The 27,937-nt window shown below is 41.0% G+C and overlaps 2 protein-coding genes across 2 annotated transcripts; one reads left to right on the plus strand and one right to left on the minus strand.

Moving 5' to 3' along the window:
* Positions 1-421: 421 nt before the first annotated feature.
* Positions 422-13,867, plus strand: LOC144604757 (bile acid-CoA:amino acid N-acyltransferase-like). Its single transcript, XM_078419388.1, has 11 exons — positions 422-515; positions 1,567-1,773; positions 3,267-3,371; positions 4,125-4,310; positions 6,571-6,746; positions 7,062-7,181; positions 9,199-9,281; positions 9,942-10,035; positions 10,446-10,526; positions 10,622-10,763; positions 13,737-13,867. Exons 1-11 carry the CDS (start codon positions 422-424, stop codon positions 13,865-13,867), a joined length of 1,419 nt encoding a protein of 472 aa, XP_078275514.1.
* A 2,358-nt stretch (positions 13,868-16,225) lies between these two features.
* Positions 16,226-23,980, minus strand: gtf3c6 (general transcription factor IIIC, polypeptide 6, alpha). The gene is made up of 6 exons (XM_078420122.1): positions 23,884-23,980; positions 22,761-22,841; positions 22,018-22,081; positions 21,372-21,416; positions 19,412-19,522; positions 16,226-18,427 (listed from the first exon to the last, which is right to left on the minus strand). The coding sequence occupies exons 1-6, from the start codon at positions 23,941-23,943 to the stop codon at positions 18,093-18,095; spliced, it is 696 nt and encodes a 231-aa protein (XP_078276248.1). The 5' UTR covers positions 23,944-23,980; the 3' UTR covers positions 16,226-18,092.
* Positions 23,981-27,937: the final 3,957 nt, after the last annotated feature.

The raw sequence follows: 27,937 nt of genomic DNA on the forward strand, positions 1-27,937 counted from the left end.
TCTTGGAGCGTGGGAGGAAACCGAAGATCTCGGAGAAAACCCACGGAGAGAACGTACAAACTCCGCACAGACAATACCCGGCTTTGCAATCCTAGCCCCGTCTGTCCCGTGTGGAAAAGACTCGCAAAATATTTCCTTCCCATCAGAATATTGGCACTTATTGAAACAATGCCAGTAGAAAAAAACTGTTTGCCTCAGTAGTTCTGTTTAAAATATAATCCAGAAGATTCTTCATGTGTTAAATATTTTGCCACAAATTCATGCACTTAGATCATGTAATATTTTCAGATTATAAACGATGCAGTATGTCACTTGTCGAAAGTAAACATATCTCAAGAAGGAGTATTTAATTTTAATCATAACATTATTTGACTAATTCGGTATATTTTCGTTGTCACAATACTCTTTGCTTCACTTGATAATGAAATATTTTTGGATGCGGCGATTGGTGAGAAGCATCTTTTCTGGTAATTTCTATAAAATGAAGCCATCCATTGGAAGATCGCTCACTTCAGGTACAGTAATGCACAGTATGAACTTGCATCTTTTCGTTCTTATGGAAAATAATAGATTTCTTAATTTTTTAATTTGTAGTCTGCTTGACAATTATTTTGGAGGATGCACTGGTCTGACTAAACAAATTATCGGAATTCCAGTTTGGTGGAATTATAGACTTGGACTTTTAACATTACCAAAGAAGAGATAGGAGCTGCTTTTTAAAATGTTTAGTTTAGTTTAGAGATACAGCACGGAAACAGGCCCTTCGGCCCACCGAGTCCATGCCGACCAGTGATTCCTGTACAGTAGCACTATTCCATGTACTGGAGACAATTTACAATCTGAAAGCCTATCAGCCTGCAAACCTGCACGTCTGTGGAATGTGGGCGGAAATGAAGCACCCGTGGAAAATCCACGCGGTCATGGGGAGATAGTACAAACTCTGTACAGACAGAACCGAAGTCAGGATCGAACCCGGGTCTCTCGGCTCTAATGCAGCAAGTCTACCGCTGTGCCACCATGCCGCCCATGTTTCACTCCCACTTCAAAGCACTTGAGAAGGTTGGATGGCAGCTGTCAGGTGGTAAAAGGCACTACATAAATGCAAGGTGTTGCAGACTAGCTTATTGTTTGTAATTATGCTATTAATACGGAGAACGGAGATGAGGAAAAACTTTTTCAGTCAGAGAGTTGTGAATCTGTGGAATTCTCTGCCTCAGAAGGCAGTGGAGGCCAATTCTCTGAATGCATTCAAGAGAGAGCCAGATAGAGCTCTTAAGGATAGCGGAGTCAGGGGGTATGGGGAGAAGGCAGGAACGGGGTACTGATTGAGAATGATCAGCCATGATCACATTGAATGGTGGTGCTGGCTCAAAGAGCCGAATGGCCTACTCCTGCACCTATTGTCTATTGTCTATTGTCTAATTTAGACTCTATGGTCTAATGGTCTATGGTTTTAATGTTAAATTGTTTTCAATTGCTGATTTAAAAATCTATATTGTGCATGTGTAAAGGAACTATTGCTCTTTTATATGGATATTGCCATGGATATTTGTTCTTTAAATTTAGGTAGAGCAATGAATACTCGTCCCAGTGTGGCACCGATAATCAAAAATGAGCCAACAAGGGGGCTTGTGGATGAACCAGTCAAGCTTGAGATTGGACATTTAGTTCCAGACCAGCGGGTTACATTGCACTCACAGCTTCTGTCTGAGGATGACGATAGGTGGATGGCATATGCCCATTACATCAGTGATTCGGAGGGGATCGTCCCAGGTTCGTACAGTTAAATGACACCATTCACCTTTTACCCTTTTCTGAGGAACTTTGTATTGCTAATACTTGGGGGACAATGCTATGTTCAAGACAGATATTTTGAGAGAGAGAATAAATAATATTTTCCTAAATCCCCCTGGTTTTATCAGAGCTGGCAAGTGATCAATCTATTCTCAGAAGGCAGATCAAATAAGTTTTAAAAACACTTAAGGAGGCATCGTATCTACTTTATATATAGTTTGAGGCAGCTCAAGCTGTACAGAGTTGTACGTACAAGCTGTACGTATGGAGTTTGTACGTTCTCTCCTTGACCTGCGTGGGTTTTCTTCGGGTGCTCCGGTTTCCTCCCACATTCCAAAGATGCACAGGTTTGTAGGTTAATTGGCTTTGTGTAACTGTAAATTGTCCCTAGTGTGTGCAGGATAGTGTTAGTGTGCGGGTATCACTGGTCGGCACGGACTCGATGGGTCGAAGGGCCTGTTTCCGAGCTGTATCGGCAGTGTCGTGTGATCACCATGCACAACCAGAGGTAATAACCCAATTATTTCCACTGATTGTTCTATAGCAAACTAGACCAAGTGGACCCGTTGGGCCCAAGCCTCTCCTGCATTGGTGCAGCACCCTCTCCTCCCGCACTCCCCCCCCTCCCTCCTCCTCCCTCCCTCCCCTTCCCCTCCCACTCCCCCCTTCCCCTCCTCCCACTCCATCCCCCTCAACCCCCCTAATCCTCCCTCCTCCCTCCCTCCCTCCCTCCCTTCCCCTCCCTCCCTAGGAGATAGATTTAAACTTTAAAATGTGAATAACTTAAAAAATATAACTCCGATTTCAATGAAACTTCTTCCATTAGCACCAAAGTGAGTAAGGTGGGCCTAAAATTGTCACGCTATCGTGTACCATTTTGGCTGTAGTTCAGAAACAAACAAGAGTTTTAGTATATAGATGTCACTTTATGTAACCTTCTGAGAAGCATGATTCAATATTTGTCTACAGTGAAGTTCCAGTGAGATTTTATTTTCTATATTGGGAGAGAATACTGTTGCATTGAGTATAATTTAAAGATTTGGTAAAATGGACAGAGACGAGGCAGATGGAGTGTTGCAGTGAAAGAACTATATCTTTCATTATAATTCTTATTTTACCAATACTATGCAACAGTTATGCAACTAAATAGATAAGCTTTGTCATGATCAGCCTGGTGTGCCTTCTCAGTGTATCAGTAAATGGCTAAAACACTACAGACAAGCAAAGTAGCTTGTCTTGTGATTTTTATGGTGCAATAAGGTGATGGGAGGGAAAACAAATGTTTTCATTTGATATCATCTGCTTCCAAATCAATTTGGAAATGAACATTTAATCCTATTTTTAAACTTTGTAATATAGCTTGTCTTTGGAAAAAAAACATTATTAAATCACAATCAGTATCAAACTTTTCATCTGGATGGAAATGTGACAAGTAAAAGCCTTTAGTAAGTTTTTGATGTTATTTTTGGCAGTCATCCATGATAACTCATTGGGAGGCACCTACACTGGCCAGGAGCCATTGGGCTTAATTTGGAGCATGAAGCTTGCACCTGATAATCGTCAAGAAATGAGGTACAATTTTTAAAGAAAAAATAATGGACATGTAAATTATAATTATTTTTCTATAATATTTTTTAAATGTTTTGTAGTCTTGTAGGCTGTTACTTCATTTTCTGAATCCACTCTTAGAATGGGGAGATTGTGATGGGGAAAGCATTTAATGCATCATTTTTAATGGCATAAAATCATACAGGACGGAACCAGCCCCTTTGGTCCAACTTGACCATGCCGACCATTATGCCCCATCTACATTAGTCCAAGCTTGTCCAACCTCTCCCTATAGCTCAGGCTATCAAGCCCTGGCGACATCCTCGTAAATCTTCTCTGCATTCTTTCCATCTTAAAAACATCCTTCCTAATGCAGGGTGTACAACTGTAACATAACATCTCAACTTCTGTACTTGGTAAACTGACTGATGACCCTTGCACCAAAAGCCTTCTTGGCCATCCTCTCTACCTGTGAGGCCACTTTCAAGGAACTATGTACTGTACTTGCACTCCTAGGTCCCTCTGATCTGCAATGCTCCCCAGGGCCCTGAATTTAACTGCGATGGTCCTGCCCTGGTTTAACTTCCAAAATGCAACACCACTATCTGCATTAAACTTTGTTATCTATTCCTCAGCCCACTTGCCTAATTGATCAAAATCCTGATGTAATTTTTAATGATCTTCTTTGCTATCGATGATACCACCCACTTTAGTACCATCTACCTCGCTCCCCCTTCTCCCCGTTTGGGTACAGGTTTTATGTCTTAAATTTTCCAATTTACGGAAGAAGGATATGACCACCCCGCTTACAGTAACTGTTTCAGTACATGATGGGTGGATTTCCAGTAATTTTGACATGGATGTAGTTCTGGCATCAGTTGTATTGGAATGCTTTTATATGGCCCCAGGCACCGCCAGGTTAGAGTTCAGAGAGGGCCGTGTTGTTGGAACACTATTCTTTCCACCAGGTAATGGACAGGACAAAAATATTCCACCGTTTGTCTTTATTTCCTTTCATTTAGTGTGCCTCGTGGAGTTTATTATTCTCAATCGCTTTGATGTCATTTTCTTTCTTGTCCCTACCTGTTCCATAAATTTCCCAAAAGGTATTTTGGTGTGTATTCATGAAAACAGAGGCGGCTTGAATTCAGTGAATTACGTGAAGGATGTTTACTGTTATTTAGGAAAATGCACCAAGCAGTTCTTGTATAGCAAGATCCTGTATTCAGATTTTTGATTAATGGCCAAAATGTTTCTGTTCGTGGTGTAAGCCGAGCAAGACATTTAGTGTAGGAAGGAATGCAGATGCTGGTTTATAACAATGATTATCTCAAAATGCTGGAGTAACTCAGCAGGTCAGGCAGCATCTCGGGGGAGAAGGAATGGGTGACGTTTCGGGTCGAGACCCTTCTTCAGACTGATGTCAGGGGGGCGGGACAAAGGACCCGGGACATCAGTCTGAAGAAGGGTCTCGACCCGAAACGTCACCCATTCCTTCTTTCCAGAGATGCTGCCTGACCTGCTGAGTTACTCCAGCATTTTGTGAATAAATACCTTCGATTAAGAGGAAGATAATGATCCATCAAAGTGGCAATGTCTTGGAGAATATAATTTATTCTCACCATTGGTTCACATGATATACTTATTCTCCGGAGTGAAGCTTAAGTTCAACCTGTTTAGTGAGTCAGGGGCACACCACCTCTCCTTTTGGATCTCTCTGTAATGTTGTTGATGTACTACCTCACTATCATGCATCTTGCATTTTAGCCTTGTCATTCATAATGCAGTGCATTCCCAGAGCAAGGCTATTCTAAGTATTACTATCTTTTAAATAGGAAACGGAGATGGAGAGGGATTAGTAATGTGTGGGATAGAGATGTCAAGGTTTGTTTTTATGAGAGGAGTAAAGAAATTAATGGCAAAGAGACAACATTGGAGGTGACAACACTAACATTAGCAGCAGCCGAGAATTGGGCTCAGGGGGCAAGGTAGTTAACATTTTGGAGGAAGTTGAATTTGAAGGAGCAAGAGTTTCATAAAAATAGTCGTTTTTCATATCATTTACTTCCCTCTTCAATAAATTTCACAGGCGTTACATTACCCCCCATATTTCAGATGACAGATTTCATGTCATCTTGATCTCTATTATGGTATATTTTGTTGTAGTACTGTTCTTCAAAATGTCCTCTTGTTGTTTCTCAGCTTCAAAGAGACCCAGCAACACATTCTCCCTCTTCCTAGGATCCCCAATGTATTGAAATTAATGCTCTACAGAAAGCCTCATTCTTCACTCTCAATTTCCCAAATCTTCAATTCACTGCGTGTCCTACCCCCAATTCTTCCTTCCTTCCTTCTGATGACTCCGGCTTCACACCTTATCATTGTAATGTGTACATCTTCTGTTTTACTTTATGCAACTTTGATATGATATTGTTTAATGGGTTTGGATTCCTAACTTAATGACTTCAATAATCAATAATATTTGCGTATGTTTTCTTAGCACGGTCATATTGTTCTAATGACACGACAAACAAGAGTCATTCCTATATTCCAAAGTGAATCCCTGGGGAAACCACCATTTGTTGACCCTCTCTGTCACATGGAAATCCAAAATTGAGCATGAAGATTTTTCAACTCAACAAGCTTTGTTGAATGTTACAAATCAGTTCTTGGTTTTGACCGAAGTCAAAAGTTTCAATAGCTTTCTAAATTGCTTTGTGATAAAAAAAAATGTAGCTTAAAAAATACAATTTCAAATCAAGAGAAAAATGTTCCAAAATAAATCCTGAAGATTCCAACTCGATTTTTAATTCCTTTCCAAAATCAATATAACCCAAAACATTTAATGTGATACTTCAATACATGATCTGGAGATACACAAGATATTCTCATAGATTATATGTTATTACTTTACTCTTTTCAACTTTGATATGGTATTGTGTGTTATAGATTTACCTCCTCCCTAAATAATAGGAGGACAATTGTAAACAGTATTCCATGTAGAGTCTATACTCCATTCCAGTAATTTGGAACATACTGAGGCTGAGTTATGTAAAATGTTTGGATGTTTTTCTGAAGGGTCTATAGGTACGATATAAATGGATGTCTTTCACAAAATTTACTTTGAGTGAGTGCTAAAATCACGATTAGGATGCTGTACACAATGTTCCATATTCGAACAATCTGTGGGCTGAATTTCAGAACTGCATATCCTGATGTATTTTTTAGGCCCTGGACCATTTCCTGCAATCCTGGACATGTGGGGTGGTGGAGGAGGTCTTTTTGAATACCGAGCAGCTCTACTTGCATCCAGAGGATATGCAGTGCTCGCCTTGGCATTCACAGGACATAAAGACATTCCACAGTCAAAGGAAGTCTTTGACCTAAAATTTTCTTACTTCGAGGTAAAGAATATTTCATTGAATTTAAATATTTCAAGTACTTTTGCATTTGGAAGTTGGATAATTGATCACTGGCAAGGAGATGGAGACAGTTCTTCTTTGCACTTTCAAAGCAGGCAGCTAAGTGGTGTGTAAAATACTTCTCCACAACTGATTCTACCCATTGTATAAACGTGCCAAAGTCAGGCAAAGCTTGGCAGAAGTCCTGTCCTGTCAGGATCAAAGACAATTTAAGTGTTTGATGTTTACTATTGTTGGATTTGGTGATTTTGCTGTTAAATAACAAGTTATTGCAATATATTGTTCACTGACATACAGGAGGCCTTTGATGCCTTGAATAACCATCCAAAGGTTGCCAAAGGCAGGGTTGCCCTTTTAGGGATTTCACTCGGATTCACAATTGCATTTACAATAGCTTCAGAGGTCCCAAATATTCAGGTAAGTTTATCAACAATGAAAACTACTCGCAAAAAAAGAATGTTAAGTTTTGCATCTCATGGATACTTTGTAGAAGATTGGCACAAATGACATGGATGGGAAAGGGGATGAGGTCCTGTAGAGTGAATACCAGTTAGAAAGGTTAGAAAGTAGGACCTTCAGGGTGATAACCTCTGCATTACTTTCAGTGTCAAGTGTAAGTGAGGGTAGAAATAGGGAAATAGGACAGATGAATGCATGGCTGAGGAGTTGGGCAGGGACATGGATTCAGATTTTTGGATTTTGGGGATTTCTTCAGGGGCAAAGGTGACCTGAACAAGAGCAACGGATTGCAGCTGAACCGAAGGGGAAATAATATCCTAGCAGGGAGTTTAGCAAGTGCTACTCGGGAGGGTTTAAACTAGAGTGGCAGGGGAGTCGGAACAAGAGCAGAAGGGCAACAAATGGAAGAACTAATGGGAAGGTAGAGGTTATGACCAGTAAGTCTCAAAGGAAGGACAAGCAGGCAGAGGTTAAGGAATATAGTGAGGCTAATGGGCTGAAGTATGTTGATTTCAATGCTTGGTTATGAGAGGGATAAGACCTCCAGGGTTTCAATGTTTCAGACGTGATAATGAGAAAGGTAAAAGAGGAGGAGGAATTGCTTTACTAACCGTGGAGATTGTCATGTTAGCACTCAATGAGGACCTACTGGAGGGTTCGTCCACTGAAGCAATATAGGTAGAGTTCAAAAATAAGAAAGGTGTAATCACTGTAATGGGATTATATTATAGGTCTTCCAATAGCCAGCGGGAGATGGAGGAACAGATTATTTAAAGTTGCAAAAGCAACACGGTTGTCATAGTGGGCGACTGTAACTTCCCCAATGTTGACTGAGAATTAATCGGTAGAAAAGACTTAGTCGGGGCAGAACTTGTTAGGAGTATCCAAGAGAATTCCAGAAACATTATGTGAATAGTCCCACTCAAAGAGGGACCATGAGAAACGAGCCCAGACAGTGAAAGAGTATTTTGGACACAGTGATCACAATGCCATATGTTTTAAAATGGTGCTAAATTTATTATTGTCACGTGTACCAGGGTACAGTGAAAAGCTTTTGTTCACGTGCTATCCAGTCGAAGAAAAGACTGTGTACATTTGGCCCATATCCGTCTAAACCTTTCTTATCCATGGACCCATCCAAGTGTCTTTTAAATGCTATTATAGTATCTGTCTCAACTACCTCCTTTGGCAGCACGTTCCAAACACCACCACCCTCTGAGTGGAAAAGTTGCCCCTCAAGTTCATATTAAATTCTGTCCCTCTCGCATTAAATGAGAGGGGCAGAATTTTTTATTCCTCTATCTTAAATGAAAGTATCTGTGCATTCACCTTATATATTCACCGTATGATTTTATACATCTCTATAAGATCACCCCTTGGCCTCCTGAGCTCCAAGGAATAAAGTCCTAGGATGTCCAACCTCTCTCTATTACGCAACAAGTTCTGGCAACATCCTTGTAGATCTTCTCTGCACTCTTTCCAGCTTAATGACATCCTTCTTCTAGCAAAGTGAACAAAACTGAACATACTGCAGTATGCCAAGTGTGGCCTCACCAATGTCTAGTACAATTTTAACAGAATGTCCCAACTTCTATACTTAGTACCAAGACTGATGAAGGCCAATGTACCAAAAGCTTTCTTGACCTCTCTATCTACCTGTGATGCCACGTTCAGGGAGCTATATACCTGTACTCCTATGCTCTACAACACTACCCAGGGCCGTACTATTCACGGTGAATGTCCTGCATTGGTTTGACTTCCCAAAACCTAACACATCATACACATCTGCATTAAAATCCATTAACCATTCCTGAGCCCACTTGCCTGGCTGATCAAGAACCTGCTGTAAATTTTGATAACGGGAAATTGGCATTGTTCACCTTCTCAGCTTCTAGTTTTCATTTTTATAAAGTACACAAATTCTTCTGCTGATGTTAATGGATCACCCATTGCATCTCTTGCACTTTTTCTTTAGCCAAAATGCTTAATCGGCATCAATGGGACTCATTTAAACAATGTCCACGGTGGAAAAGCTGATCTAATTGAAGACGAGGAAGAGTAAGTTCATCTAATATCTTGGAATTTTCCTTTTATGTATAATTGTTGTTCTTCAATGGGTATTCCCTCCCGAGGTGAAGCCCATAGTGTGGGTATGGTGTATTTAAATATCAGGGAGAAATGGTTGCCTTCTGAAAAAATATTTCAAATCTAGAGTGGATGTGGAGAGGATGTTTCTACTAGTGGGAGAGTCTAGGACCAGAGGTCACAGCCTCCGAATTAAAGGACGTTCCATTAGGAAGGAGATGAAGAGGAATTTCTTTAGTCAGAGGGTGGTAAATCTGTGGAATTCTTTGCCACAGAAGTCTGTGGCGGCTGATATTTTTAGATATTTTTAAGGAAGACATAGATAGATCCTTTATCAGTACAGGTGTTAGGGGTTATGGGGAGAAGGCAGGAGAATAGGGTTAGGGGAGAGAGATAGATCAGCCTTGATTGAATGGCGGAGTAGACTTAATGGGCCCCATGGCCTAATTCTGCTCCTATCATGAATTTATGAAAACATGAAATCTGGACAGTTTACAAATGTGAATTGGTGGGTTATGTAAGCCTATATTAATTACAAAAAACAAAGGGTTAATGGATTAACAATCAGAATAAAATATTATTTGGTGTTTCTTTAACTACTCTGCTTTTTCTCTTTTCTGTTTTTTCACCTAGTCTCAGACGGAAAGTTAAGTTTACGGAAGATGGTGCTATGATATGGAAACACATTAGCTTCCCAATCACGAATTATTCAAAACCCATCGTTCAGGTAAAAGATTTCAGTAACTATAGGACTAATAGGTTAGCAATGGGCCAAAAAATATTTTGCATGTGTACTTGCTATAAAATCAAGTTTTACCATAAAATCAGGCAAGTCATGGACGTTGAAAGAGAATGCGACCCATTTGGAGGAGGTGGTGTCAATAAATTTTATTCTACTAATGTGCCTCATTTTAGTGCAGCAATTGTATTTGAAAATGTTTAAATTCCATTAAAAAAAAAAATAAGGCTAATGTAGGGAATGTTCTAAGTTAAAATAATGACAAATTTCTGTTTGAATATTTGTAGATCATTTATTTCTACTTGTTCATGCCTTCAACATTTTCCTTTAGATAATTTGGTGCGCACAATCTACTGTTGTTAACATTCACAATATAATTTCTCGTCTTTCATTGAAAGGTTGATAAAATCAGATGCCGTTTCATGATAATCTGTGGTGAAGATGATCAAAACTGCCCTGTAGCTGAATCTGCTGATGAGGTAAGTGCATATTATCCAACTTGCATGTAAGATTGAGGTTCTTGACTCTAAATATTTGTAGGTTAAAACCTGATTGATTTTTTTCTTTCTCTCAGTTAAGGAAGATGATGAAGGCTGCAGGAAATAATCACTTACTCACAACAATCTCGTATCCTCAGACTGGACATCTAATTGAGCCTCCATATAGTCCACATTTCAGGATAAGCAAGCTTAAGATAAATTCATTAAATAAAACAGGTGAGCTCATTAGCTGAAGTGTCACTTTATCTCACTAATCCTGATGCACATTTGCAATAATTAGATGAAAGATGTGTTTGGTGTTACAATATAAAGTTGTACGGCAGTGAGCATTCTAATCCCTTATGAAGTTGAATATAAATTTGAATGTGTATTTTTTCATTTCTAATCATTGAAAGATGGACCATTGACACAGATAGAGATGTAGTCTCGCAACACCAGCAACCCAGATTGAGTCCTAACTTTTGTTACTATCTGATGGGTGTTTGTATGTTTCCTTGTGACTCCCCATATTTCTCTCAGGTGCTTCAGTTTCCCCTCTCATTCCAAAGACCTGTAGGTTGGTAGATTAATTGATCACTATCAATTGACTCGAGTGTCTAGATGGGGAAGTTGATGGAAATCTGGGAATTGCTGTTGAATTAGAGTTATTGGTTGTTTGATGGTCAGCATGGACCTCGTGGGCTGAAGGGCCAGTTTCCATGTTTAATAAGCATACTTGCATTTTTGCCTTCAAATCCATTATTTTCCATGTATGCATATTCTGGTTCTTCAATAACATATACAAGACGTGCTATTTGAAGCAAAATCCTACACTTTTCTTTATTTAAATATCTATCAAAATTTTTATAACCTACCATACAATACAATACAATACAATATATCTTTATTGTCATTGTACAGGGGTACAACGAGATTGGGAATGCGCCTCCCATACGATGCAATAATTTAATTAGCTAGTCAGTATTCATTTAAACAACCCAATGAAACAAATTGTAACAGTTTTAAAACAGAATAAAGTGCAAGTCGATCTGTGCTGGATCACTGTGCGATGTGACCATCCGGCTCAGCAGGACCGGTTCATAGCAGCTATGGCCCTAGGGATGAAGCTGTTCCTGAGTCTGGAGGTGCGGGCGTAGAAGGCCTTGTATCGTCTGCCCGATGGTAAAAGTTCAAACAGACTGTTGCAGGGGTGTGAAGAGTCTTTGTGGATGCTGGTGGCTTTTCTGAGGCATCGTGTGTTGTAGATGCCCTCCAAGGCTGGTAGCTGTGTTCCGATGGTCCTCTGAGCTCTATGGACTACCCGCTGAAGAGCTTTCCTCTCTGCCTCTGTGCAGCTGAGGTACCACACAGGGATGCCATGTCATGTGTTCTAGTATTTGTTTTATCTCATATTCTTTTTTTTCCTTCCTTATTAATCATTATCAGTTTTCTTTATAAATCCCATCCAATTTCACCTTAAATGTGTGCCTTTCATCTAAATTTACTAATGGTTAATCTAATTTGCCAGGTCCCTTTAGCTGGTTTTACTTTCATACTCTGATTTTGCTCAGTTTTGTTTGGTTTAGTTTCGAGATGCAGGGCAGAAACAGGCCCTTCAGCCCACCAAATCCGTGCCGACCAGTGATCACCCTGTACACTAGCACTATCCTACACACACTAGGGACAATTTACATTTATACCAAACCAATTAACCTACAAACCTGTACGTCTTTGGAGTGTGGAAGGAAACCCAAGATCTCGGAGAAAACCCACGCTGTCAAGGGGAGAATGTACACACTCCACACAGACAGCACCTGTAGTCGGGATCGAAGCCGGGTCTCTGGCGCTGTAAGGCAGCAACTCTACCGCTGTGCCACCGTTTGTTTAAAATAGTTGTCTTAGACCCACCCCTTGGTTAATTTAGAAGCATTGAGCCCTGTTAATTTAAAATTCCAAGTTATTTGGGGTATTTTTCTTTGCATACTTTTCAAGTGTCATTATGTGAAGCCTGAAGACTGAAAAAGGGTCTCGACCTGAAACGTCACCTATTCCTTTTCTCCAGAGATGCTGTCTGACCCGCTGAGTTCCTCCAGTTTTTGTGTCGATCTTCTGCCAACATTCCTCCCTGCCCCTTTCAGATTTCATTTACAACATTCCAAAGTGTAATGTACTTCTTCCCTCCATCATAATTTGAAAGGTACAAAGAAAATTAATGTACATTTATATCCATGGTTCATAAATGTGTAAGTAATGTACGTCCACTTTATAGTTTCTGGATGTTTCGTTCTCACCTGGTATAGAGAAGTCTGTATGTTTTAAAAAAATGTTCCTGGTATATGAACTTCCCTGGCAAAGCCTCATTTATTGCTGATCTCAAGTTTGCGTGGCAAGAAAATAAGCTTGCTTGTATTGTCATAGTCCATTAAATTTCATGATAAAGGTGTTGTATGCTTTTATGTTAAAGTTTGTGATATTCTCTTCTGCATCCAAGCCTCTCCCTATTAGCATCAACAAATGTTCTTTCAATGTAATACTTACCACTTTACCTGTGTCTGTGAAGTTTATGTGGAAAGGCGACGAGGAAAGGCAAGGAAGGAAACTGGGATACAAACTGAGTGATTTGTTTTATTCTGCAGATGTGCCAACATTATTTGGATAGATCTTTGTATGCCTCCCGTGGATTAAAACAATACTTCAAACCTCCATATTATGTTCAGAAACTTGAATTTAGAGCAGCTCCTTCTTGTAGTTTGGCAGTTCGGAAAGCATCCCTACGTCTCTTTACAACCAAAAGAGCTATGTCAGTTGCTTCAGGGTACATTTAGGAAATACTTGAAAATTGGGTTGGTTGGTTGGTTTAATTGATTAATGACAGACTGAAGATCTATTCTTGGAATTAATTATTGTTTAATTCTTCACACCATTATAACTCAAAGGTACAAAAATATGGATAGAATTAACCATTATATAGATTCGAGTGGAGAGCACTCAAAATGGTTGCTTTCTTGGCAGCTTTGTGAAAGCTACTGCTTTGCAGATAGAATGAACAGGAATGGACCAGATTTCAGGAAACTGTTTTGCTCATGAACAAGGGGTTATTTTTTCTAAACTTTGCAAGAGTTGGACTCCAGCAGTAATATAGACTTGGAAACTATACCTACCTCGATCTAATATTGAACTTGTTTTTGTAATGCCTTTTTTTTCTTACAGTTAGAGTTTTGTGGGGAGGAACAACTAAACCCCATGCAGATGCACAGGAGGATTCCTGGAAAAAGATTCTCGCATTTCTAGAAAGGCATCTTATACAAGAACACCCTGCCGTAATCCAGTCCAATCCGTAATTTTCCGTGTGTGAAATTACCAATTGCCCATTCAAAAGAAGCAACTTTGTTACTCTATCTGTTTGGTTGATAAAGTTGGATGGTAAAGCTATGAATGGTTGAGGATGTTTCAAGCCTTTCATCCTGTTTAAAAAAGAGTTAAGGATAAATTTGTTAGAGATTTGTGAATGCATGATTTTTTCCCCCAGAAGGCTGTTACTGTTTGGTCATTGAGAACATTTCTCGCTAACTGTAATGCAATTACACTATATTCTGTACTCTGGTATTTTTATCTTTGCATTACCTGTTGTACATGTGTATGGATAGATGGTGCTCACGTATAGTATGATTTGTTTCATAGGATGTTGCTCAGGAAAGAAGAAATCTTTGAGATCTAGGGGAAAGTGGTAAGCTTGGTTAAAAAGTTAACTTATTGTGTTTCAGTGAATGAAGACTGCTTGCAATGGCATGCCACAGGGATTGGTGCCAGTCATTTGCTTGCTATGGTTTAAAAAAAAAGTGATTTAGATTTAAGTGTTGAAGCCATGATTATTCTATAGATTATACAAAATTTGGTTGTGTTGGATGATGGGTAAGAAAGCTGCAGTGGAGCAGAAACGTATGCCCCATTTAAAATGTTTTTGTGTTGAGGACTTGATGTGTTGTAACCTACAAGGCTATTGACTAAGAGCAAGAACATGGAATCAAGAACATGGATGATTCTTTCACCCAACATGACTATAATGGGCCAAATATTATATCTATGATGATATGGGGATCAGGATGAAAGGTAGATTTGTGATAATCAGCCTGGTATTGAATGGTGAGGCAGTCATTTATTGGTCAATACTTTAGATGAACAAATATTTTATAATGCATCTCCTATTCTTAATTAATGTCTTATGGTGTCTTTAAACCCATTAATGTATATGATTTGTCTTCTCTCAATGTATGTTCTCATGAGAATATTCAATTTTCATCTGATTTACGATTGAATTACTCATTGAATAAATTACACCCTGCAACAGTATTCTTAAGTATTTTGGTTGTGCTCTTTTTTACGTGCAGTTATTGCAAAATCGCTGTGTAGTTTTGAGGTATCTTTCAAAATAATTGTTAAAAATTCTGTGTGAAAACATTGCCACTCTTTTCTTCTCATCTTAAACCTATGCCTTCTAGTTCTTGATTCCCCTACTCTGGGCATTCACCTTATCTGTGGTCCACTTTTTTTTTTTACACCTTTGTAAAATTGTTCCTCAGTCTCCTGACCTCCAAGGAATAAAGTCCTTGCCTGCTCAACCTCTCCTTATAGTTCAGGCCTCACCTCTGCAATCTTTCCAGCTCAACGGTATATTTCCTGCAACAAGGTGACCAAAACCAAGCACGATACTCCGTGCAGCCTCACCAACGCCTTTTCCACTGTAACATAACTTCCCAACGTCTATACTCAATTTTCTGCTAGATGAAGGCCAGCAAGCAATTTTGTGTTCCTTAGCAAAGGAACGAAATATAGTGCCCTGCCAAATGCTCCCTCTCCATTTTGAGTAGTCAAGTGCCAATGATTCCCCATATGACAGTTACACTTTTGCAAGGGGCCTTTGAGAACATCCTTTTTCTGCCCACTTGGCAATCTCTTGCCATGTTGGAGCTCAAAGTAGACCGCCTATTTCAATAGTTTGGTCTCAGTCATGCAAATGATTAGGCCTGCCTATTGGGGCCACTGTGTGTAGAGCATGTATATTGGGGATGTTGGCTTAGAAAAGGACACTATCTTTGAGTTGCTTATCTTGCCAAGTGAATTCAGAATTGTATTGAAGAATATTGGTGGCATCTCCATTGCTTTGAGATGTAGGTAGTCTAATAATGCCAATATCATCTTAATTGACTTTAAGGTGGTGTTGAGCCACAGATGTATGCATAAAGCAGCTGTTAGGCTGTTCAGGAATTTTGTCCCAGCAAAGAGGGAGGAGGGTGGAGAAGGTGGCACTCCCACCAATTGTCTGTTCTTCTAGATAGAGGAAGTTACAGGTTTGGCTCCCAGTGGAGGGAAGGTTGTCAACCCACCAATGACATGCTCTGACTACATTGTTTGGGGGGGGGGGGTGGGGTTGGAGGTAGTTGTGGTGACTGGTGTGCAGAGCAGAGCAAGGGAAACAATGGGTAGTGGTTAAATTGATGAAAAATCAGTGAGTTCAGAGGAAAGAAACTAACTTCAACTCTCCAATGGTTACCTTGAATGTAATTTTTTTTTAAATTGAGCATGTTGCACAAGACAAGCTTGATCTTTTATTCTTTAATACTTCAGCTCTGAATGATCTTAGATATCAAAAACATAGGATGTAAGTAACAAGAATTTAAGTAACTTTAATTTTACTTCTTTGAAAAACATGTTACATAGTAGTATAATACATTCTACAACAAACCAAATGACATGATGGGAAACAGTATACATGTAGTCAGGACACTGGCTCTGGCTGCAAACATTCCTGGCAGTTAGTGTTCTGAATCCCAACAGGCTCCAGTAATACACCCAGCCCACTGTCCAGATTCCAACCCCAGCAACACTCTAGATCATCGGCTCTGGTTGAACAATTGGCTTACACTCTGAACTCCTGAATCACATGCAGGACTTATGAGCAGGTCAGACACTGGACAATCACATGAGGAGCAGCGCCTCGTATTTCACTTGGGCAGCTTACAACCCAGCGGTATGAATATTGATTCCTCTAACTTCGTGTAACCCTTGCTCTCCTTCTCTCCCTCCATCCCTCCCCCATCCTAGTTCTCCGACCAGTCTGATTGTCCTCTGGATTACATTTTATCTTTATATGCCTCTGTCACCTTCCCTTAGCCAACAATGATCTATTCTAATTTTCCTTGAACCTCTCCCCTTTGATATCTCGTTTTCACACCTTACCCTTCCTTATCTCTGTGTCTCCCTCTTCCCTGACTCTCAGACTGAAGAAGGGTCTTGACCCGAAACTTCACCCATTCCTTCTATCCAGAGATGCTGCCTGTCTCGCTGAGTTACTCCAGCATTTTGTGTCTTTCTCCAGTGTGAACCAGCATCTGCAGTTCCTTTCCACACACTTTCTAAACAATTGGATACCAGTATCGAGAGCTGTACATATATTCAACTGCATCAGAATGGTGATCCAGCATCACCGGGACTGCCAGAATTTGAACTGTTAACAAGGCAATGCATTAATTTCTACTCGCCAACAATCAATCTTCTTTCAACATTAAATGCTGCCTCACAGCTACTCCTATTACATTATCAGTTCTCAAGCTGCCAATGTCTGCTATAGGAGGCAGAATTCAATTGTAGGGCAGGAACAGTACCGGGAGATCACCGAAGTACAGCAGGATCAAAATTCAGCAGGTGCCAGAGTGAAATGCTGGGCTGGATAAAACTCCTGCCCACCAAATGTATAAAGATTCTTCAACATTTTCATCAGATGTCTATAGTTCTAGCATATTGAAATAGAACTAGCTTTGCTAGTTTTCCATATTCTCCAGGCATGCTGCCTGACACACTGCATTACTCCAGCATTTCATGTCTTTCCTTGGTAGACCAGTGGAAAGGATCTGTGGTTCCTTGTTCCTAGCCCACAGCCCTGCTCCTCAATGAACACAGATAAAGGATGTCAGGACAGGAGGGGAAAACAGACTGGGGCATTTTGGGCAAGACTAGATCATGGCAGTTGATAGGAGCAGCGGAGGCCTCTGGTGTATATTAAAACAGGGCAGGGAACAGCTGGATGATTTGATCACACCAAACAGTTCTCCGAGAAGACGTTAAACCCAAATGATGAGTTTGAGAGGAATTTGAAGGGAGAAAATGTCCATGCACCTTCAGCATTGAATGGTTCATATAAAAAGGCTTTGTTAAATTCCAAAGACTTAACTTTATTTTCCCCAAAACAATTTAAAAGTATTCTCAAAACACAGATAAAGCCATTCAGCAGCACTGTTCAAAGTACTCTCACCCTGATTATAAAATACATTAAATAAAAAGATACTTAAGTCTCTTGTGCCATCTCTGTCTCAGTAATCACACTCCTGCTCATGTATATAAAGCATTGGCATCTGGGAACTGGACAAAGGCAACCAAAATTCAGAAACTGTGGCTGTTTATCCATCTGATTTTTAAAGCCTTTGCCATCACTAGGCCAGGCATAAGGGGACAGAAAGGAATGGTCATCAACAGTACTCTCAGTAGAATTGCAGCCAGCAATGCAGGCGTTCACTTTATGTCACTTTCCTCCGAACTCTGATTTGCAAGTTCTATTACACCATCCTCAGCATCAGATGTAGTCACACGCCTTCCACCGGGATTTTCATCCTCGAGGCAATTCAGTTCTTGGCTTGTGTCTCCATTCTCCAGGTCACTAACCTCAGGCTCCGAGCCCGAGCTAACGCTAGGCTCGTTATCCTGCACCGCCATCAAATCAAGACCCTCTTCAGATAACACCCTGTCCCCAGCGTCCATCAAGCTGCTGCGGCTTGGAACAAAGCTGCAGATCAAACCGCCTCTACGTGTGAAATCATTTTCCTTGATCTTCAAGTACTCTATCCTCCCTGTATGAAAAAAATCACCATAACAAGTTGTTACAAAATATTTGGGGGGGAGGGGGGGAGGAGAGGCTGCATCTGGCAAGAAGGTTTAAGTCACATTCCAAAGCTATGAGCGCAAAGTCTAGACTAACTGGACAGAGTATAGATACAATAGTGGCATTTGGAGAATTTTTGGATTGGCATATAGATATGAAGAAAATGGAGGGACATGGATCGTGTGCAGGCAGAGATTAATTTAACTTGGTATCAAATTCCATATGGACATTGTGGGCAACAGGGCCTGTTCCTGTGCTGCACTATGTTCTATGAGACAATGGTGTTCGATTACTGCGGAGAGGTTACATGGAAATATTTATTTCCCCCGTGTACTGTAGCATCTATATCCAAGATGACTTTTCTTCTGCTTGCCAATTTCCAAAGGAACTTTTAAGTGGTTCTTTAGTTCCCAATCAAAATCATATTCCAACTAATTTGGACTGTGTAATGCAAATAATGTTCCCTAATTCATCACTTGCATTATATCCAATTCATATTATGGAAAGCTGCATTAGAGCAGAGTTACCTGTACCCTGCATTACTTTGATTTCAGCCTAGGACACTTGGCTCTGGCTGAGCAAGGTAATAGAGTGCAGGGTCAGGCTATTCAGCCCACAATCTCTGTGCCAGACATGATGCCAAGATAAATTAATCTCATCTGCCTGCAGATGATACATATCCCAGGGACTGTGCAAAAATGAGCCAGATTGAACAGCCACAGTTGGAATGTACAGTATTGGGAAGGATAAAGAACGGGTCAGCAGGAAGTAAAGGTGCGGTTCAAGCAGAGAGCTGACACTCATTGCACTGGCGAACACAGGAGAGGACAAACAGTGATGGCTGATCAGAGAGCCATTTAGTTTGCATAACTATTTAAACATATTAAACTATTTAAACATATTAAACTATTTACCTTCCAAGGAAAGGCATCAGGAAAAAATAAATTCAAACCTGTGTTCTCCTCTCCTTCCTTCTTCTCACTCAAGAAGGTTCTCTTCATCAGCAACTTTTTTACTGTGTGACATTTGTACTGGAGCAACAATTTATCCTCCATCTCTGGATCTGCAACGCAACAATTATGGAACATTACACTTTGCTGTGCTACTGACTCTCTGCCAGACGCTCAATGTCCCAGTCACCAACCAAATGAAGGAACAGGCAAATTACTGGTTAACATAAAGCAAGTTAACACATTGCAATATCACCAGAAATGTGTGATCTGTCACATCTTTGAACCGGCCTTGGACCGTGTCACGAAGGGTGCCATGTGATTGCCAACAGGTCACCACCCGGGGGCGCACTTTACTGTGTACTCTGGGTTTGCGAGTGCATTTGCGGATATACGAGTCTGTGTGCCTTATTTGGTAGTGTAATAAAATACCTTACAAAACACTTTAATTCTTCCTATTCTTACACAGACCTTTCTGTCCTCGGTTTCCTCCTTTGTCAGAGTGAGGCCAAACCAAAATTGGAGGAACAGCATCTCATATTTTGCTTGGGCAGCTTACAGCTCAGTGGTATGATAGTTGATTTCTCTCACTTCAGGTAGCCCCGGCATTCCCTCTCTCTCTCTATCCCTCCCCCACCCAAATCGCTCTAGTTTCTCATTTTCACCCTACAAACAGCTTACAATGGCCTGTTTCCTTTATCATCGTTACCTTTTTGCTTTATGTGGATGCTTTATCTCTTCACATCACCATCTATATCTCTCGTTTCCCTTCTCCCTAACCAGTCTGAAGAAGGGTCTCTACCCGAAACGTCACCCATTCCTTCTCTCCAGAGATGCTGCCTGTCCTGCTAAGTTACTCCAACTTTTTGTGTCTACCTTGCTATACAAACTCTTGTCTAAATCCGGTTATTTATCAAACACAACGAGTCAAAAGATAATGGATTCAAGGTGCAATGCAGACATCTGAGAATTAATTCCAAAAGAAACTGTAGCACAGCCCTAAATGAGCGCTATGTTGTTGATGGAGCACTTCTTTCCTCCAGATAAGTTATTAAACCTAAACTCCTTTTCATCTCTTCTTATTTATTCTTCAATCAATAATTAAGGATACGTCATCCACCTACCTAAGGGCAGGCGCAGTGGCGCAGCGGTAGAGCTCCTGCCTTACAGCGCCAGAGACCCGGGTTCCATCCCAACTACAGGTGCTTGTCTGTACGGAGTTTGTACATTCTCCCTGTGACCTGCATGAGTTTTCTGAGATTTTCGTTTTCCTCCCACACTCCAAAGATGTACAGGTTTGTGGGTTAATTGGCTTGGTATAAATGTTAAATTGTTCCTAGTGTGTGTGTGTGTGTGTGTGTGTGTGTGTGTGTGTGTAGGATAGTGTTAATGTGTGGGGACGGTGGACAGTGCGGACTTGGTGGGCTGAAGGGCCTGTTTCCGTGCCGTATCTCTAAACTAAAATAAACTGAATCCCCAACAGCCTTTCCTACCCTGGCTAAGTAACTTGCTCTGCATAAATTAGTCACCACAGGTAAACTACATTATACAACCAAAGATTTCAAGAGCGAGTGGCATTTGGAATATTTCACAATACAGAGTGGGTCAAAAACATTAGGTCTATTTGTCCGATTGAAATATAGAAATACATTAGAAGTATAGCTTTAATAAATCAAACAAGTTTTTTTTCATCCTGACGGTTATTTTGCCTTTAGGGTCTTCTCTGAAGCTTTCTGTCCATCCTCTCAACAAAAGACCCAATGGGCCTTCTCAAAGGCCATTAGGAAAAAATAATCAAAGATGTCCTTGCTGGGAATGGCAAAATCCTATGCAGAAAACTTTTTTTTTTAATGTACATCGCGTAAACTACAGATGCTGGTTTCCAAAAAAAGACAATGCTGGAGTAACTCAGTGGCTCAGGCAGCATCTCTGGAGAACGTTTTTAAAACAAGCCACACTCACCTGGCTCAGCAGTCTCTTCAAATATCACGCATGTACCCAGGACATCTGTAACGAAATACGCAGTGCAAATTAGTAGCTATTCAGCGATTGATAGGGGCATGCACACAGCACATTAAAACCTTAGTTTGTTTTTTGGTGCATACTTTCCCAGGCAGTTACCATGAATTCATCTCCCTTCAACAATCCGTTGTTTTATACAATAAACAAATTAAGCAGAAACCCTGATGCTGTGTTACCCTCAGAAAAGAGACATAATAGGAAATTGAAGCAATTGCTTGAGGTCTTTCCATTCTTTATTAAACAACCCATGCATGGCAATCCTCACAGCTGAACTGCTCCACTTTGGATTCTCTCCAGATGCTGGATGTCAGCTAAAACACCCTTCAACTCTTCCTTACGTGATAGCAAGACACCATTTACAGTCCTTCTCCATAACCCACCTGTTTGCAGTACTTTATTGTGAAGCTATTCCCATTTGGCCGTAGGATAGGATGCACCAATGTTCAAAGTCAGAAAATGCTATTGATCATGCTCAGGATTTTCCTGGTATTTAGGACCTGACCATGTGACATATTCATCCATACCACCAGGCAATGCAGTGATATCCACACTCTGCCACAGAAACACAAAGTAGTAAAATACTGGCCTTCATACTCTCCAGCAAAAACACATCTGTCCACTTGCATGATAGGTTGCTCGGTATCTATACCCTGGAGAGAGAAAAGGAAAGGTCAAATGCTTGAGATGAATTAGAAATTGTTTAAGTAAACCCAATTGAGCAGACTACATAAAACATGAATCTACTTAACAGTCACAGGACTACAAGACATTAGAAACAATGCTTTTCAAAAATAAAATATAAAAAAATAAACAAAAATAAACAAAAATAATAAAATCCATCTAGCTAGTTTTGTAGTGTCCCATGTATTACTCAATTTAACAGCAGTGACATAATGAACTAATGACAGCAATGCTATCCTTTTTCCACAACACAAGCAGACATGACCAGTAAACTCCACAAGCTTGAGCCTTGGAGCACTGGACGAAATACACCTGCTCTCTCATCTGGGTCGATAATCCCCGACAGTTCCACTACCACCAGATATTGCTTTAAATTGCAGAATTCAAATGTTCATACTGTTGGGATGTAAGCTACCAAAGAAGAATACAATGTGCTGTTCCTCTAGTTTGTGTGCAACAAAGAAGGCCAAGGCCAGAAAGTTTGGTTTGGAAATGGGAGTTTAAACGATTAGCATCCAAGAGATCCAGAAGGTCTTGGCAGACAGTAAGTAAGTATTCACTGACATGGTTGCCTGGTCTATGTTTGGTCTTACTGATGTAAATGTCATCCAGCAAGGTTTAAAGCACCAGTACTTATCACCCACTTACCACAATTTTGCATTCATTCCTACACTTCAAAAGGAAATCTGGGTCGATAATCCCTGACAGTTCCACTACCACCAGTTGTTCCTGTGGAGATTGGAAAGGAATAGTTAGACACTCGACAGTGACACCAATATCAAGTAAAGAGGGGCTACCTTTAAGGGTAGAGGAGAAATGTTTAAAAGAGATGTGAGGAGCAAGTATTTTTTTACACTGAGAGTGGTGGGTGCCTGGAATACCCTGCCAGGTGTGATAGTGCAGGATGATACAATAGTGACATTCAGGAGATTTTTAGATAGGAAAATGGTTATGCAGGAAATGGATGGATATAGATCACATGCAGGCAGCAGAGATTAGTTTGACTTGGCATCATGTTTGGCACAGATAGTGTCCCTTCATTATGGCATTCAAGCCTGTGGAATAAGATTTAAACCCATAACCTACTGACCCCAAAACATTGTACTCTGGCTCTTCTTATGATGAAGATGCATGACCCAAAGGCTTAAATTACAAAAGGGGAAAGAGAGCAGAAGATTCCATGAATATAATTGAGACAATAACTAATCAATACATCTCGCGGCACCGTATGTCAGATATACTGGCAGCAAAGCCCGAACCGTTACCAATACGTGGTTTCTAGATATGCCGTCTCAACACATGTTTTGCAAGACAAAGTGTGGGAAGGAACACTTTGCTGGTTTACACCGACGATTGACACAAAAAGCTGGAGTGACTCAGCGCGTCAGACAGCATCTCTGGAGAAAGGGAATAGATGATGTTTCAGGTCGAGACCCCCGAGTCAGGGGAGAGGACAACGAGAGATTAGAAAAGCTACATAGAACAAATGAACGAAAGATGTGTAACAGGACAAATCTAGGACCGGCTCTTGTCCTCCCGCCGCGGGGTTTGAACCAAATCTGAGGCCAATTTCCCCGGCTGACTCCACGAAGCCAAGAGTCCCGACCCGAAACCTCGCCTGTCCGTTCCCCCCACAGGCAGCCGCTGCCCGACCCGCGAGTTCCTCCAGCACTTTAGTGTTTTGTCCACGATGGGAATCTCCCACTGGTATCAATGACAGGGGAACCAGCCCGGGGCTCAGAGTCTGCATTTAATCGTCAACACGCCTCACCTCCTCTTCCCAGTCAACGTCCTCCGGCGGCAGCGCCTTCCCAACGACCTGCGCCGCCATCTTGCTTCTATTCCTCCAGCGCGACCAATCGATCCCCGACCCACTCCTCCAGCGCCGCTAATCAATCGTCGATCTGCACCTCCAATCTCCCCGATTGTGTCCAGGAGACCAGTCGCGCTCTTGTCCTTTCCTCCAGGGATGCAAATCAAACGTCGATCGAATTATTCGATCAGACCCCAAATTCAGGGACGAGTCCACAAATTAAACAGTGGCAAACGCAACCCGACCATTTAAAAGAGGAGAGACAGTTGGCGATTTCGTTCAGCCCGCCTGAACCCATCTGATCTCCCGGTTGCCGGACAATAGACAATAGGTGCAGGAGGAGGCCATTCGGCCCTTCGAGCCAGCACCGCCATTCAATGTGATCATGGCTGATCATTCTCAATAGACAATAGGTGCAGGAGGAGGCCATTCAGCCCTTCGAGCCAGCACCGCCATTCAATGCGATCATGGCTGATCACTATCAATCAGTACCCCGTTCCTGCCTTCTCCCCATACCCCCTCACTCCGCTATCCTTAAGAGCTCTATCCAGCTCTCTCTTGAAAGCATCCAACGAACTGGCCTCCACTGCCTTCTGAGGCAGAGAATTCCACACCTTCACCACCCTCTGACTGAAAAAGTTCTTCCTCATCTCCGTTCTAAATGGCCTACCCCTTATTCTTAAACTGTGGCCCCTTGTTCTGGACTCCCCCAACATTGGGAACATGTTATCTGCCTCTAATGTGTCCAATCCCCTAATTATCTTATATGTTTCAATAAGATCCCCCCTCATCCTTCTAAATTCCAGTGTATACAAGCCCAATCGCTCCAGCCTTTCAACATATGACAGTCCCGCCATTCCGGGAATTAACCTAGTAAACCTACGTTGCACGCCCTCAATAGCAAGAATATCCTTCCTCAAATTTGGAGACCAAAACTGCACACAGTACTCCAGGTGCGGTCTCACTAGGGCCCGGTACAACTGCAGAAGGACCTCTTTGCTCCTATACTCAACTCCTCTTGTTATGAAGGCCAACATTCCATTGGATTTCTTCACTGCCTGCTGTACCTGCATGCTTCCTTTCAGTGACTGATGCACTGGGACACCCAGACATAGGATATTTTAATTCTCCTTCCCAGTCCTACACAGACCTTTCTGTCCTAGGTCTCCTCCATTGGCAGAGTGAGACTAAATGCAAATTGGAGGAACAGCATCTCATATTTCGCCTGGGCAGCTTACAGCCCAGTGGTATGAGTATTGATTTCTCTCACTTCAGGTAGCCCCGGCATTCCCTCTCTCTCCATCCCTCCCCCACCCAAGTCGCACCAGCTCATTTTCACCCAACAAACAGCTGACAATGGCCTGTTTCCTTTATTATCGTTACTTTTTTGCATATATTTTATTCATTGTTCTTTTTATCTCTCCACATCATCGTCTATATATCTCGTTTCCCTTATCCCTAACCAGTCTGAAGAAGGGTCTTGACCCGAAACGTCACTCATTCCTTCTCTAGAGATGCTGCCTGTCCCGCTGAGTTACTCCAGCTTTTTGTGTCTACAGTAATAAAGGTTTACCAGGTTGACAAATGTGGAGATTATACTGTGCAAAATTTAGAAGAATGCAGGTGAGGTCACTGAAATGTAAAAATTAGAAGTTTGACATGATGGATGCTGAGTTGATATTTTCCTTGGCTGGGGTGTCCAGAAATGTGGTCACTATCTCAAAATAAGAGGATGAGAAGGAATTTCTTTACCAGAGGATTGTGAATCTTTATAACTATCCAAGATAGTGTGGAGACTTGATTTCTGGGAATACTTGAAACAGAAACTGATGTATTTTTTAGATAATAGAGATATTTCAGCTGATATATTGGCAATATACCATAAAGTGGTCGTGGAATTTGTTTATTATGATTTTGGAGATGTCCACATTTGAATCATCTGATTCACTTAAAGCTACTTTAAAAGTATGTTCAAATTGTTGGGTATATTCTGCATTGATAAGGACAATGCCCTTGTCCAGTTCCCTTTTGAAGAACTGCAGGGAGATTAGCTTTCATGCACCATGTGGCTATGTGTTCCAAAGAACAGTCAGTCTGTTAATTGGAAGGAAGAGAAATACTGCTGAGATATTGGATGGCCATACTCTTTATGTTCACAAGTTACAATCATGTCTGTGAATGTCCATCACAATTATGAACATCAAACAACTGCAGATGCTGGAAATTGGAAATATAAACAAAATTCTTGAACCACTCTGCAGGTCAAGTGGCCTCTGTGGATAGGGAACAGTTCTCATGAAAGATCCCAGACCCTGAAACTTTAACTGTTTCTCTTTCCACAGCCACTGCTTGGTCTGCTGAGTGTTTCTAGAATGTTCTACTTTTATACCAGGCAGAATAAGCTATGCTGCTTGCTGGTCAAAATATTTTTTCTCAGCAGTTTAAAAATCACCACGTCATTAGTATTTGTGCAATGAAAATAAAGCTAATTTCTGGAGATTAATCCTCAAAGATTGGTCGTACTTTGTTGCCTTGGTAATTTGGTAATGACCTTGCACTCAAGTCTTTGATTATTGATACACAGCAGGTGTTTGTAGCTGTCCTGCCCTGATGGCTGTGAAGAATGAACAATGATTTTGAAAACTGAGGCACGGCTTGGCAAGATTTCAAACAGATCATGATGAGTGTGAGCTTGGATTGGACTCTTGAACAGTGAGAGATCTTGAACTGATGACCGAACTGAATGTAACGCACAAAGTGCTGGAATAACCCAGTGGGTCAGGCAGCTTCTGAGGAGGACATGGATAGGAACATTTCGGGTCGGGACCCTTCTTCAGACACATTCTGAAGAAGATTGGGTCTGAAGACGGATCACAATCCGAAATGTTACCTATCCATTCCCTTCACAGATGCTGCCTTGCCTGCTGCGTTACTCGAGTACTTTGTGTTTTACTCAAGATTCCAGCATCTGCAGTTCCTCGTGTCTCCGTTGAACTTGATGCAATGTCAGCTGTGACTCAGTTGGTGGTGCCCCTGAGCCAGGAATTTACATATTCAATTCCACTCCAGAAATTAAATCACATTATGGAAATGAATGTTAAATCACATGGTGAAAATGAATATACTGGAAATATTCCACATGGCAGGCAACTTCAATGTGGAGAGAAACAGTTAATATTTCATGTTAATGACATGGATTAAATTGATCAACTTGGAACATTCGAGCTGTGCTGAAGGGCTTGTTTCTGTGTTGTATTATTCTATGACTCTATTAACTGTCTTTCACTGCCCATAGATTCTATGAAACCTGCTAAATATTTGCAGCATTTCCTTTTAATTTAAGTTAATTGGCCACTGTAAATTGTTCCTGGTGTCGAGGGGATTGATAGGATCACAGGGGGAGATGATCAGAGTGCATGCAAGATAAAAATGGGATTCATATAGCATTAGGGTAAATGGGCGGTTGGTGGTAGGTGCAGACTTGATTAGCTGTTGGGCTTGTTTCCATGTTGTAGCTCTCTATGACTCTTTATTTCATCTACAATATTTTGCACTTGAACCTTGTCTGACACTGCAGTGCAGTACTGAGGAAGTGTGGGTGATCTTTTCCATCTTATTAAAGATCCTGTGGCAGCCTCACAAAGAGCAAGAGAATTATCTCTCCTAGTCTGGCCTAGAATTGCCCATACATCAACATTATCTGGTCATTAGCACATTGCTCGTTGTGGGCCTTGTATAACGATTTAGCTGCTCTGCTTGCTACACTATAACAGTACTACTTTAACTGCAAAGTATTTGGAACATGCAATGTATTTTTGTTTTATCTTCTGAGGTCAAGACACCATATAAATAGAAGTATCTCCTTTTAGGGACAAATGCCACTTAATTTTTACACAGTAATGTCAGCCAATAGCCTTGAGATAGCTGGCCTAATAATAATTTTATTTAGCATTATTGATTGTTGACCAAGACCAAAGAGTATCTCCTTTGAGCATGGACCATAGATAATGTC

The sequence above is a fragment of the Rhinoraja longicauda genome, chromosome 23 (genome assembly GCF_053455715.1).
Source record: "Rhinoraja longicauda isolate Sanriku21f chromosome 23, sRhiLon1.1, whole genome shotgun sequence".
Lineage (NCBI taxonomy): Eukaryota > Metazoa > Chordata > Chondrichthyes > Rajiformes > Arhynchobatidae > Rhinoraja > Rhinoraja longicauda.

What these genes read in the sequence shown, in the direction of transcription:
- LOC144604757 (XM_078419388.1), top strand. Translation starts at nt 422, where the DNA reads ATGAAATATTTTTGGATGCGGCGATTGGTGAGAAGCATCTTTTCTGGT. An exon ending in ATTCAAAACCCATCGTTCAG is followed by an intron (nt 10,036 to 10,445) that starts GTAAAAGATTTC and finishes TTTCATTGAAAG; the next exon opens with GTTGATAAAATCAGATGCCG. An exon ending in TAGCTGAATCTGCTGATGAG is followed by an intron (nt 10,527 to 10,621) that starts GTAAGTGCATAT and finishes TCTTTCTCTCAG; the next exon opens with TTAAGGAAGATGATGAAGGC.
- gtf3c6 (XM_078420122.1), bottom strand. Translation starts at nt 23,943, where the DNA reads ATGGCGGCGCAGGTCGTTGGGAAGGCGCTGCCGCCGGAGGACGTTGAC. An exon ending in ACGTTGACTGGGAAGAGGAG is followed by an intron (nt 22,842 to 23,883) that starts GTGAGGCGTGTT and finishes CAATCTCCACAG; the next exon opens with GAACAACTGGTGGTAGTGGA. An exon ending in TTTTGCTGGAGAGTATGAAG is followed by an intron (nt 21,417 to 22,017) that starts GCCAGTATTTTA and finishes ATTTCGTTACAG; the next exon opens with ATGTCCTGGGTACATGCGTG.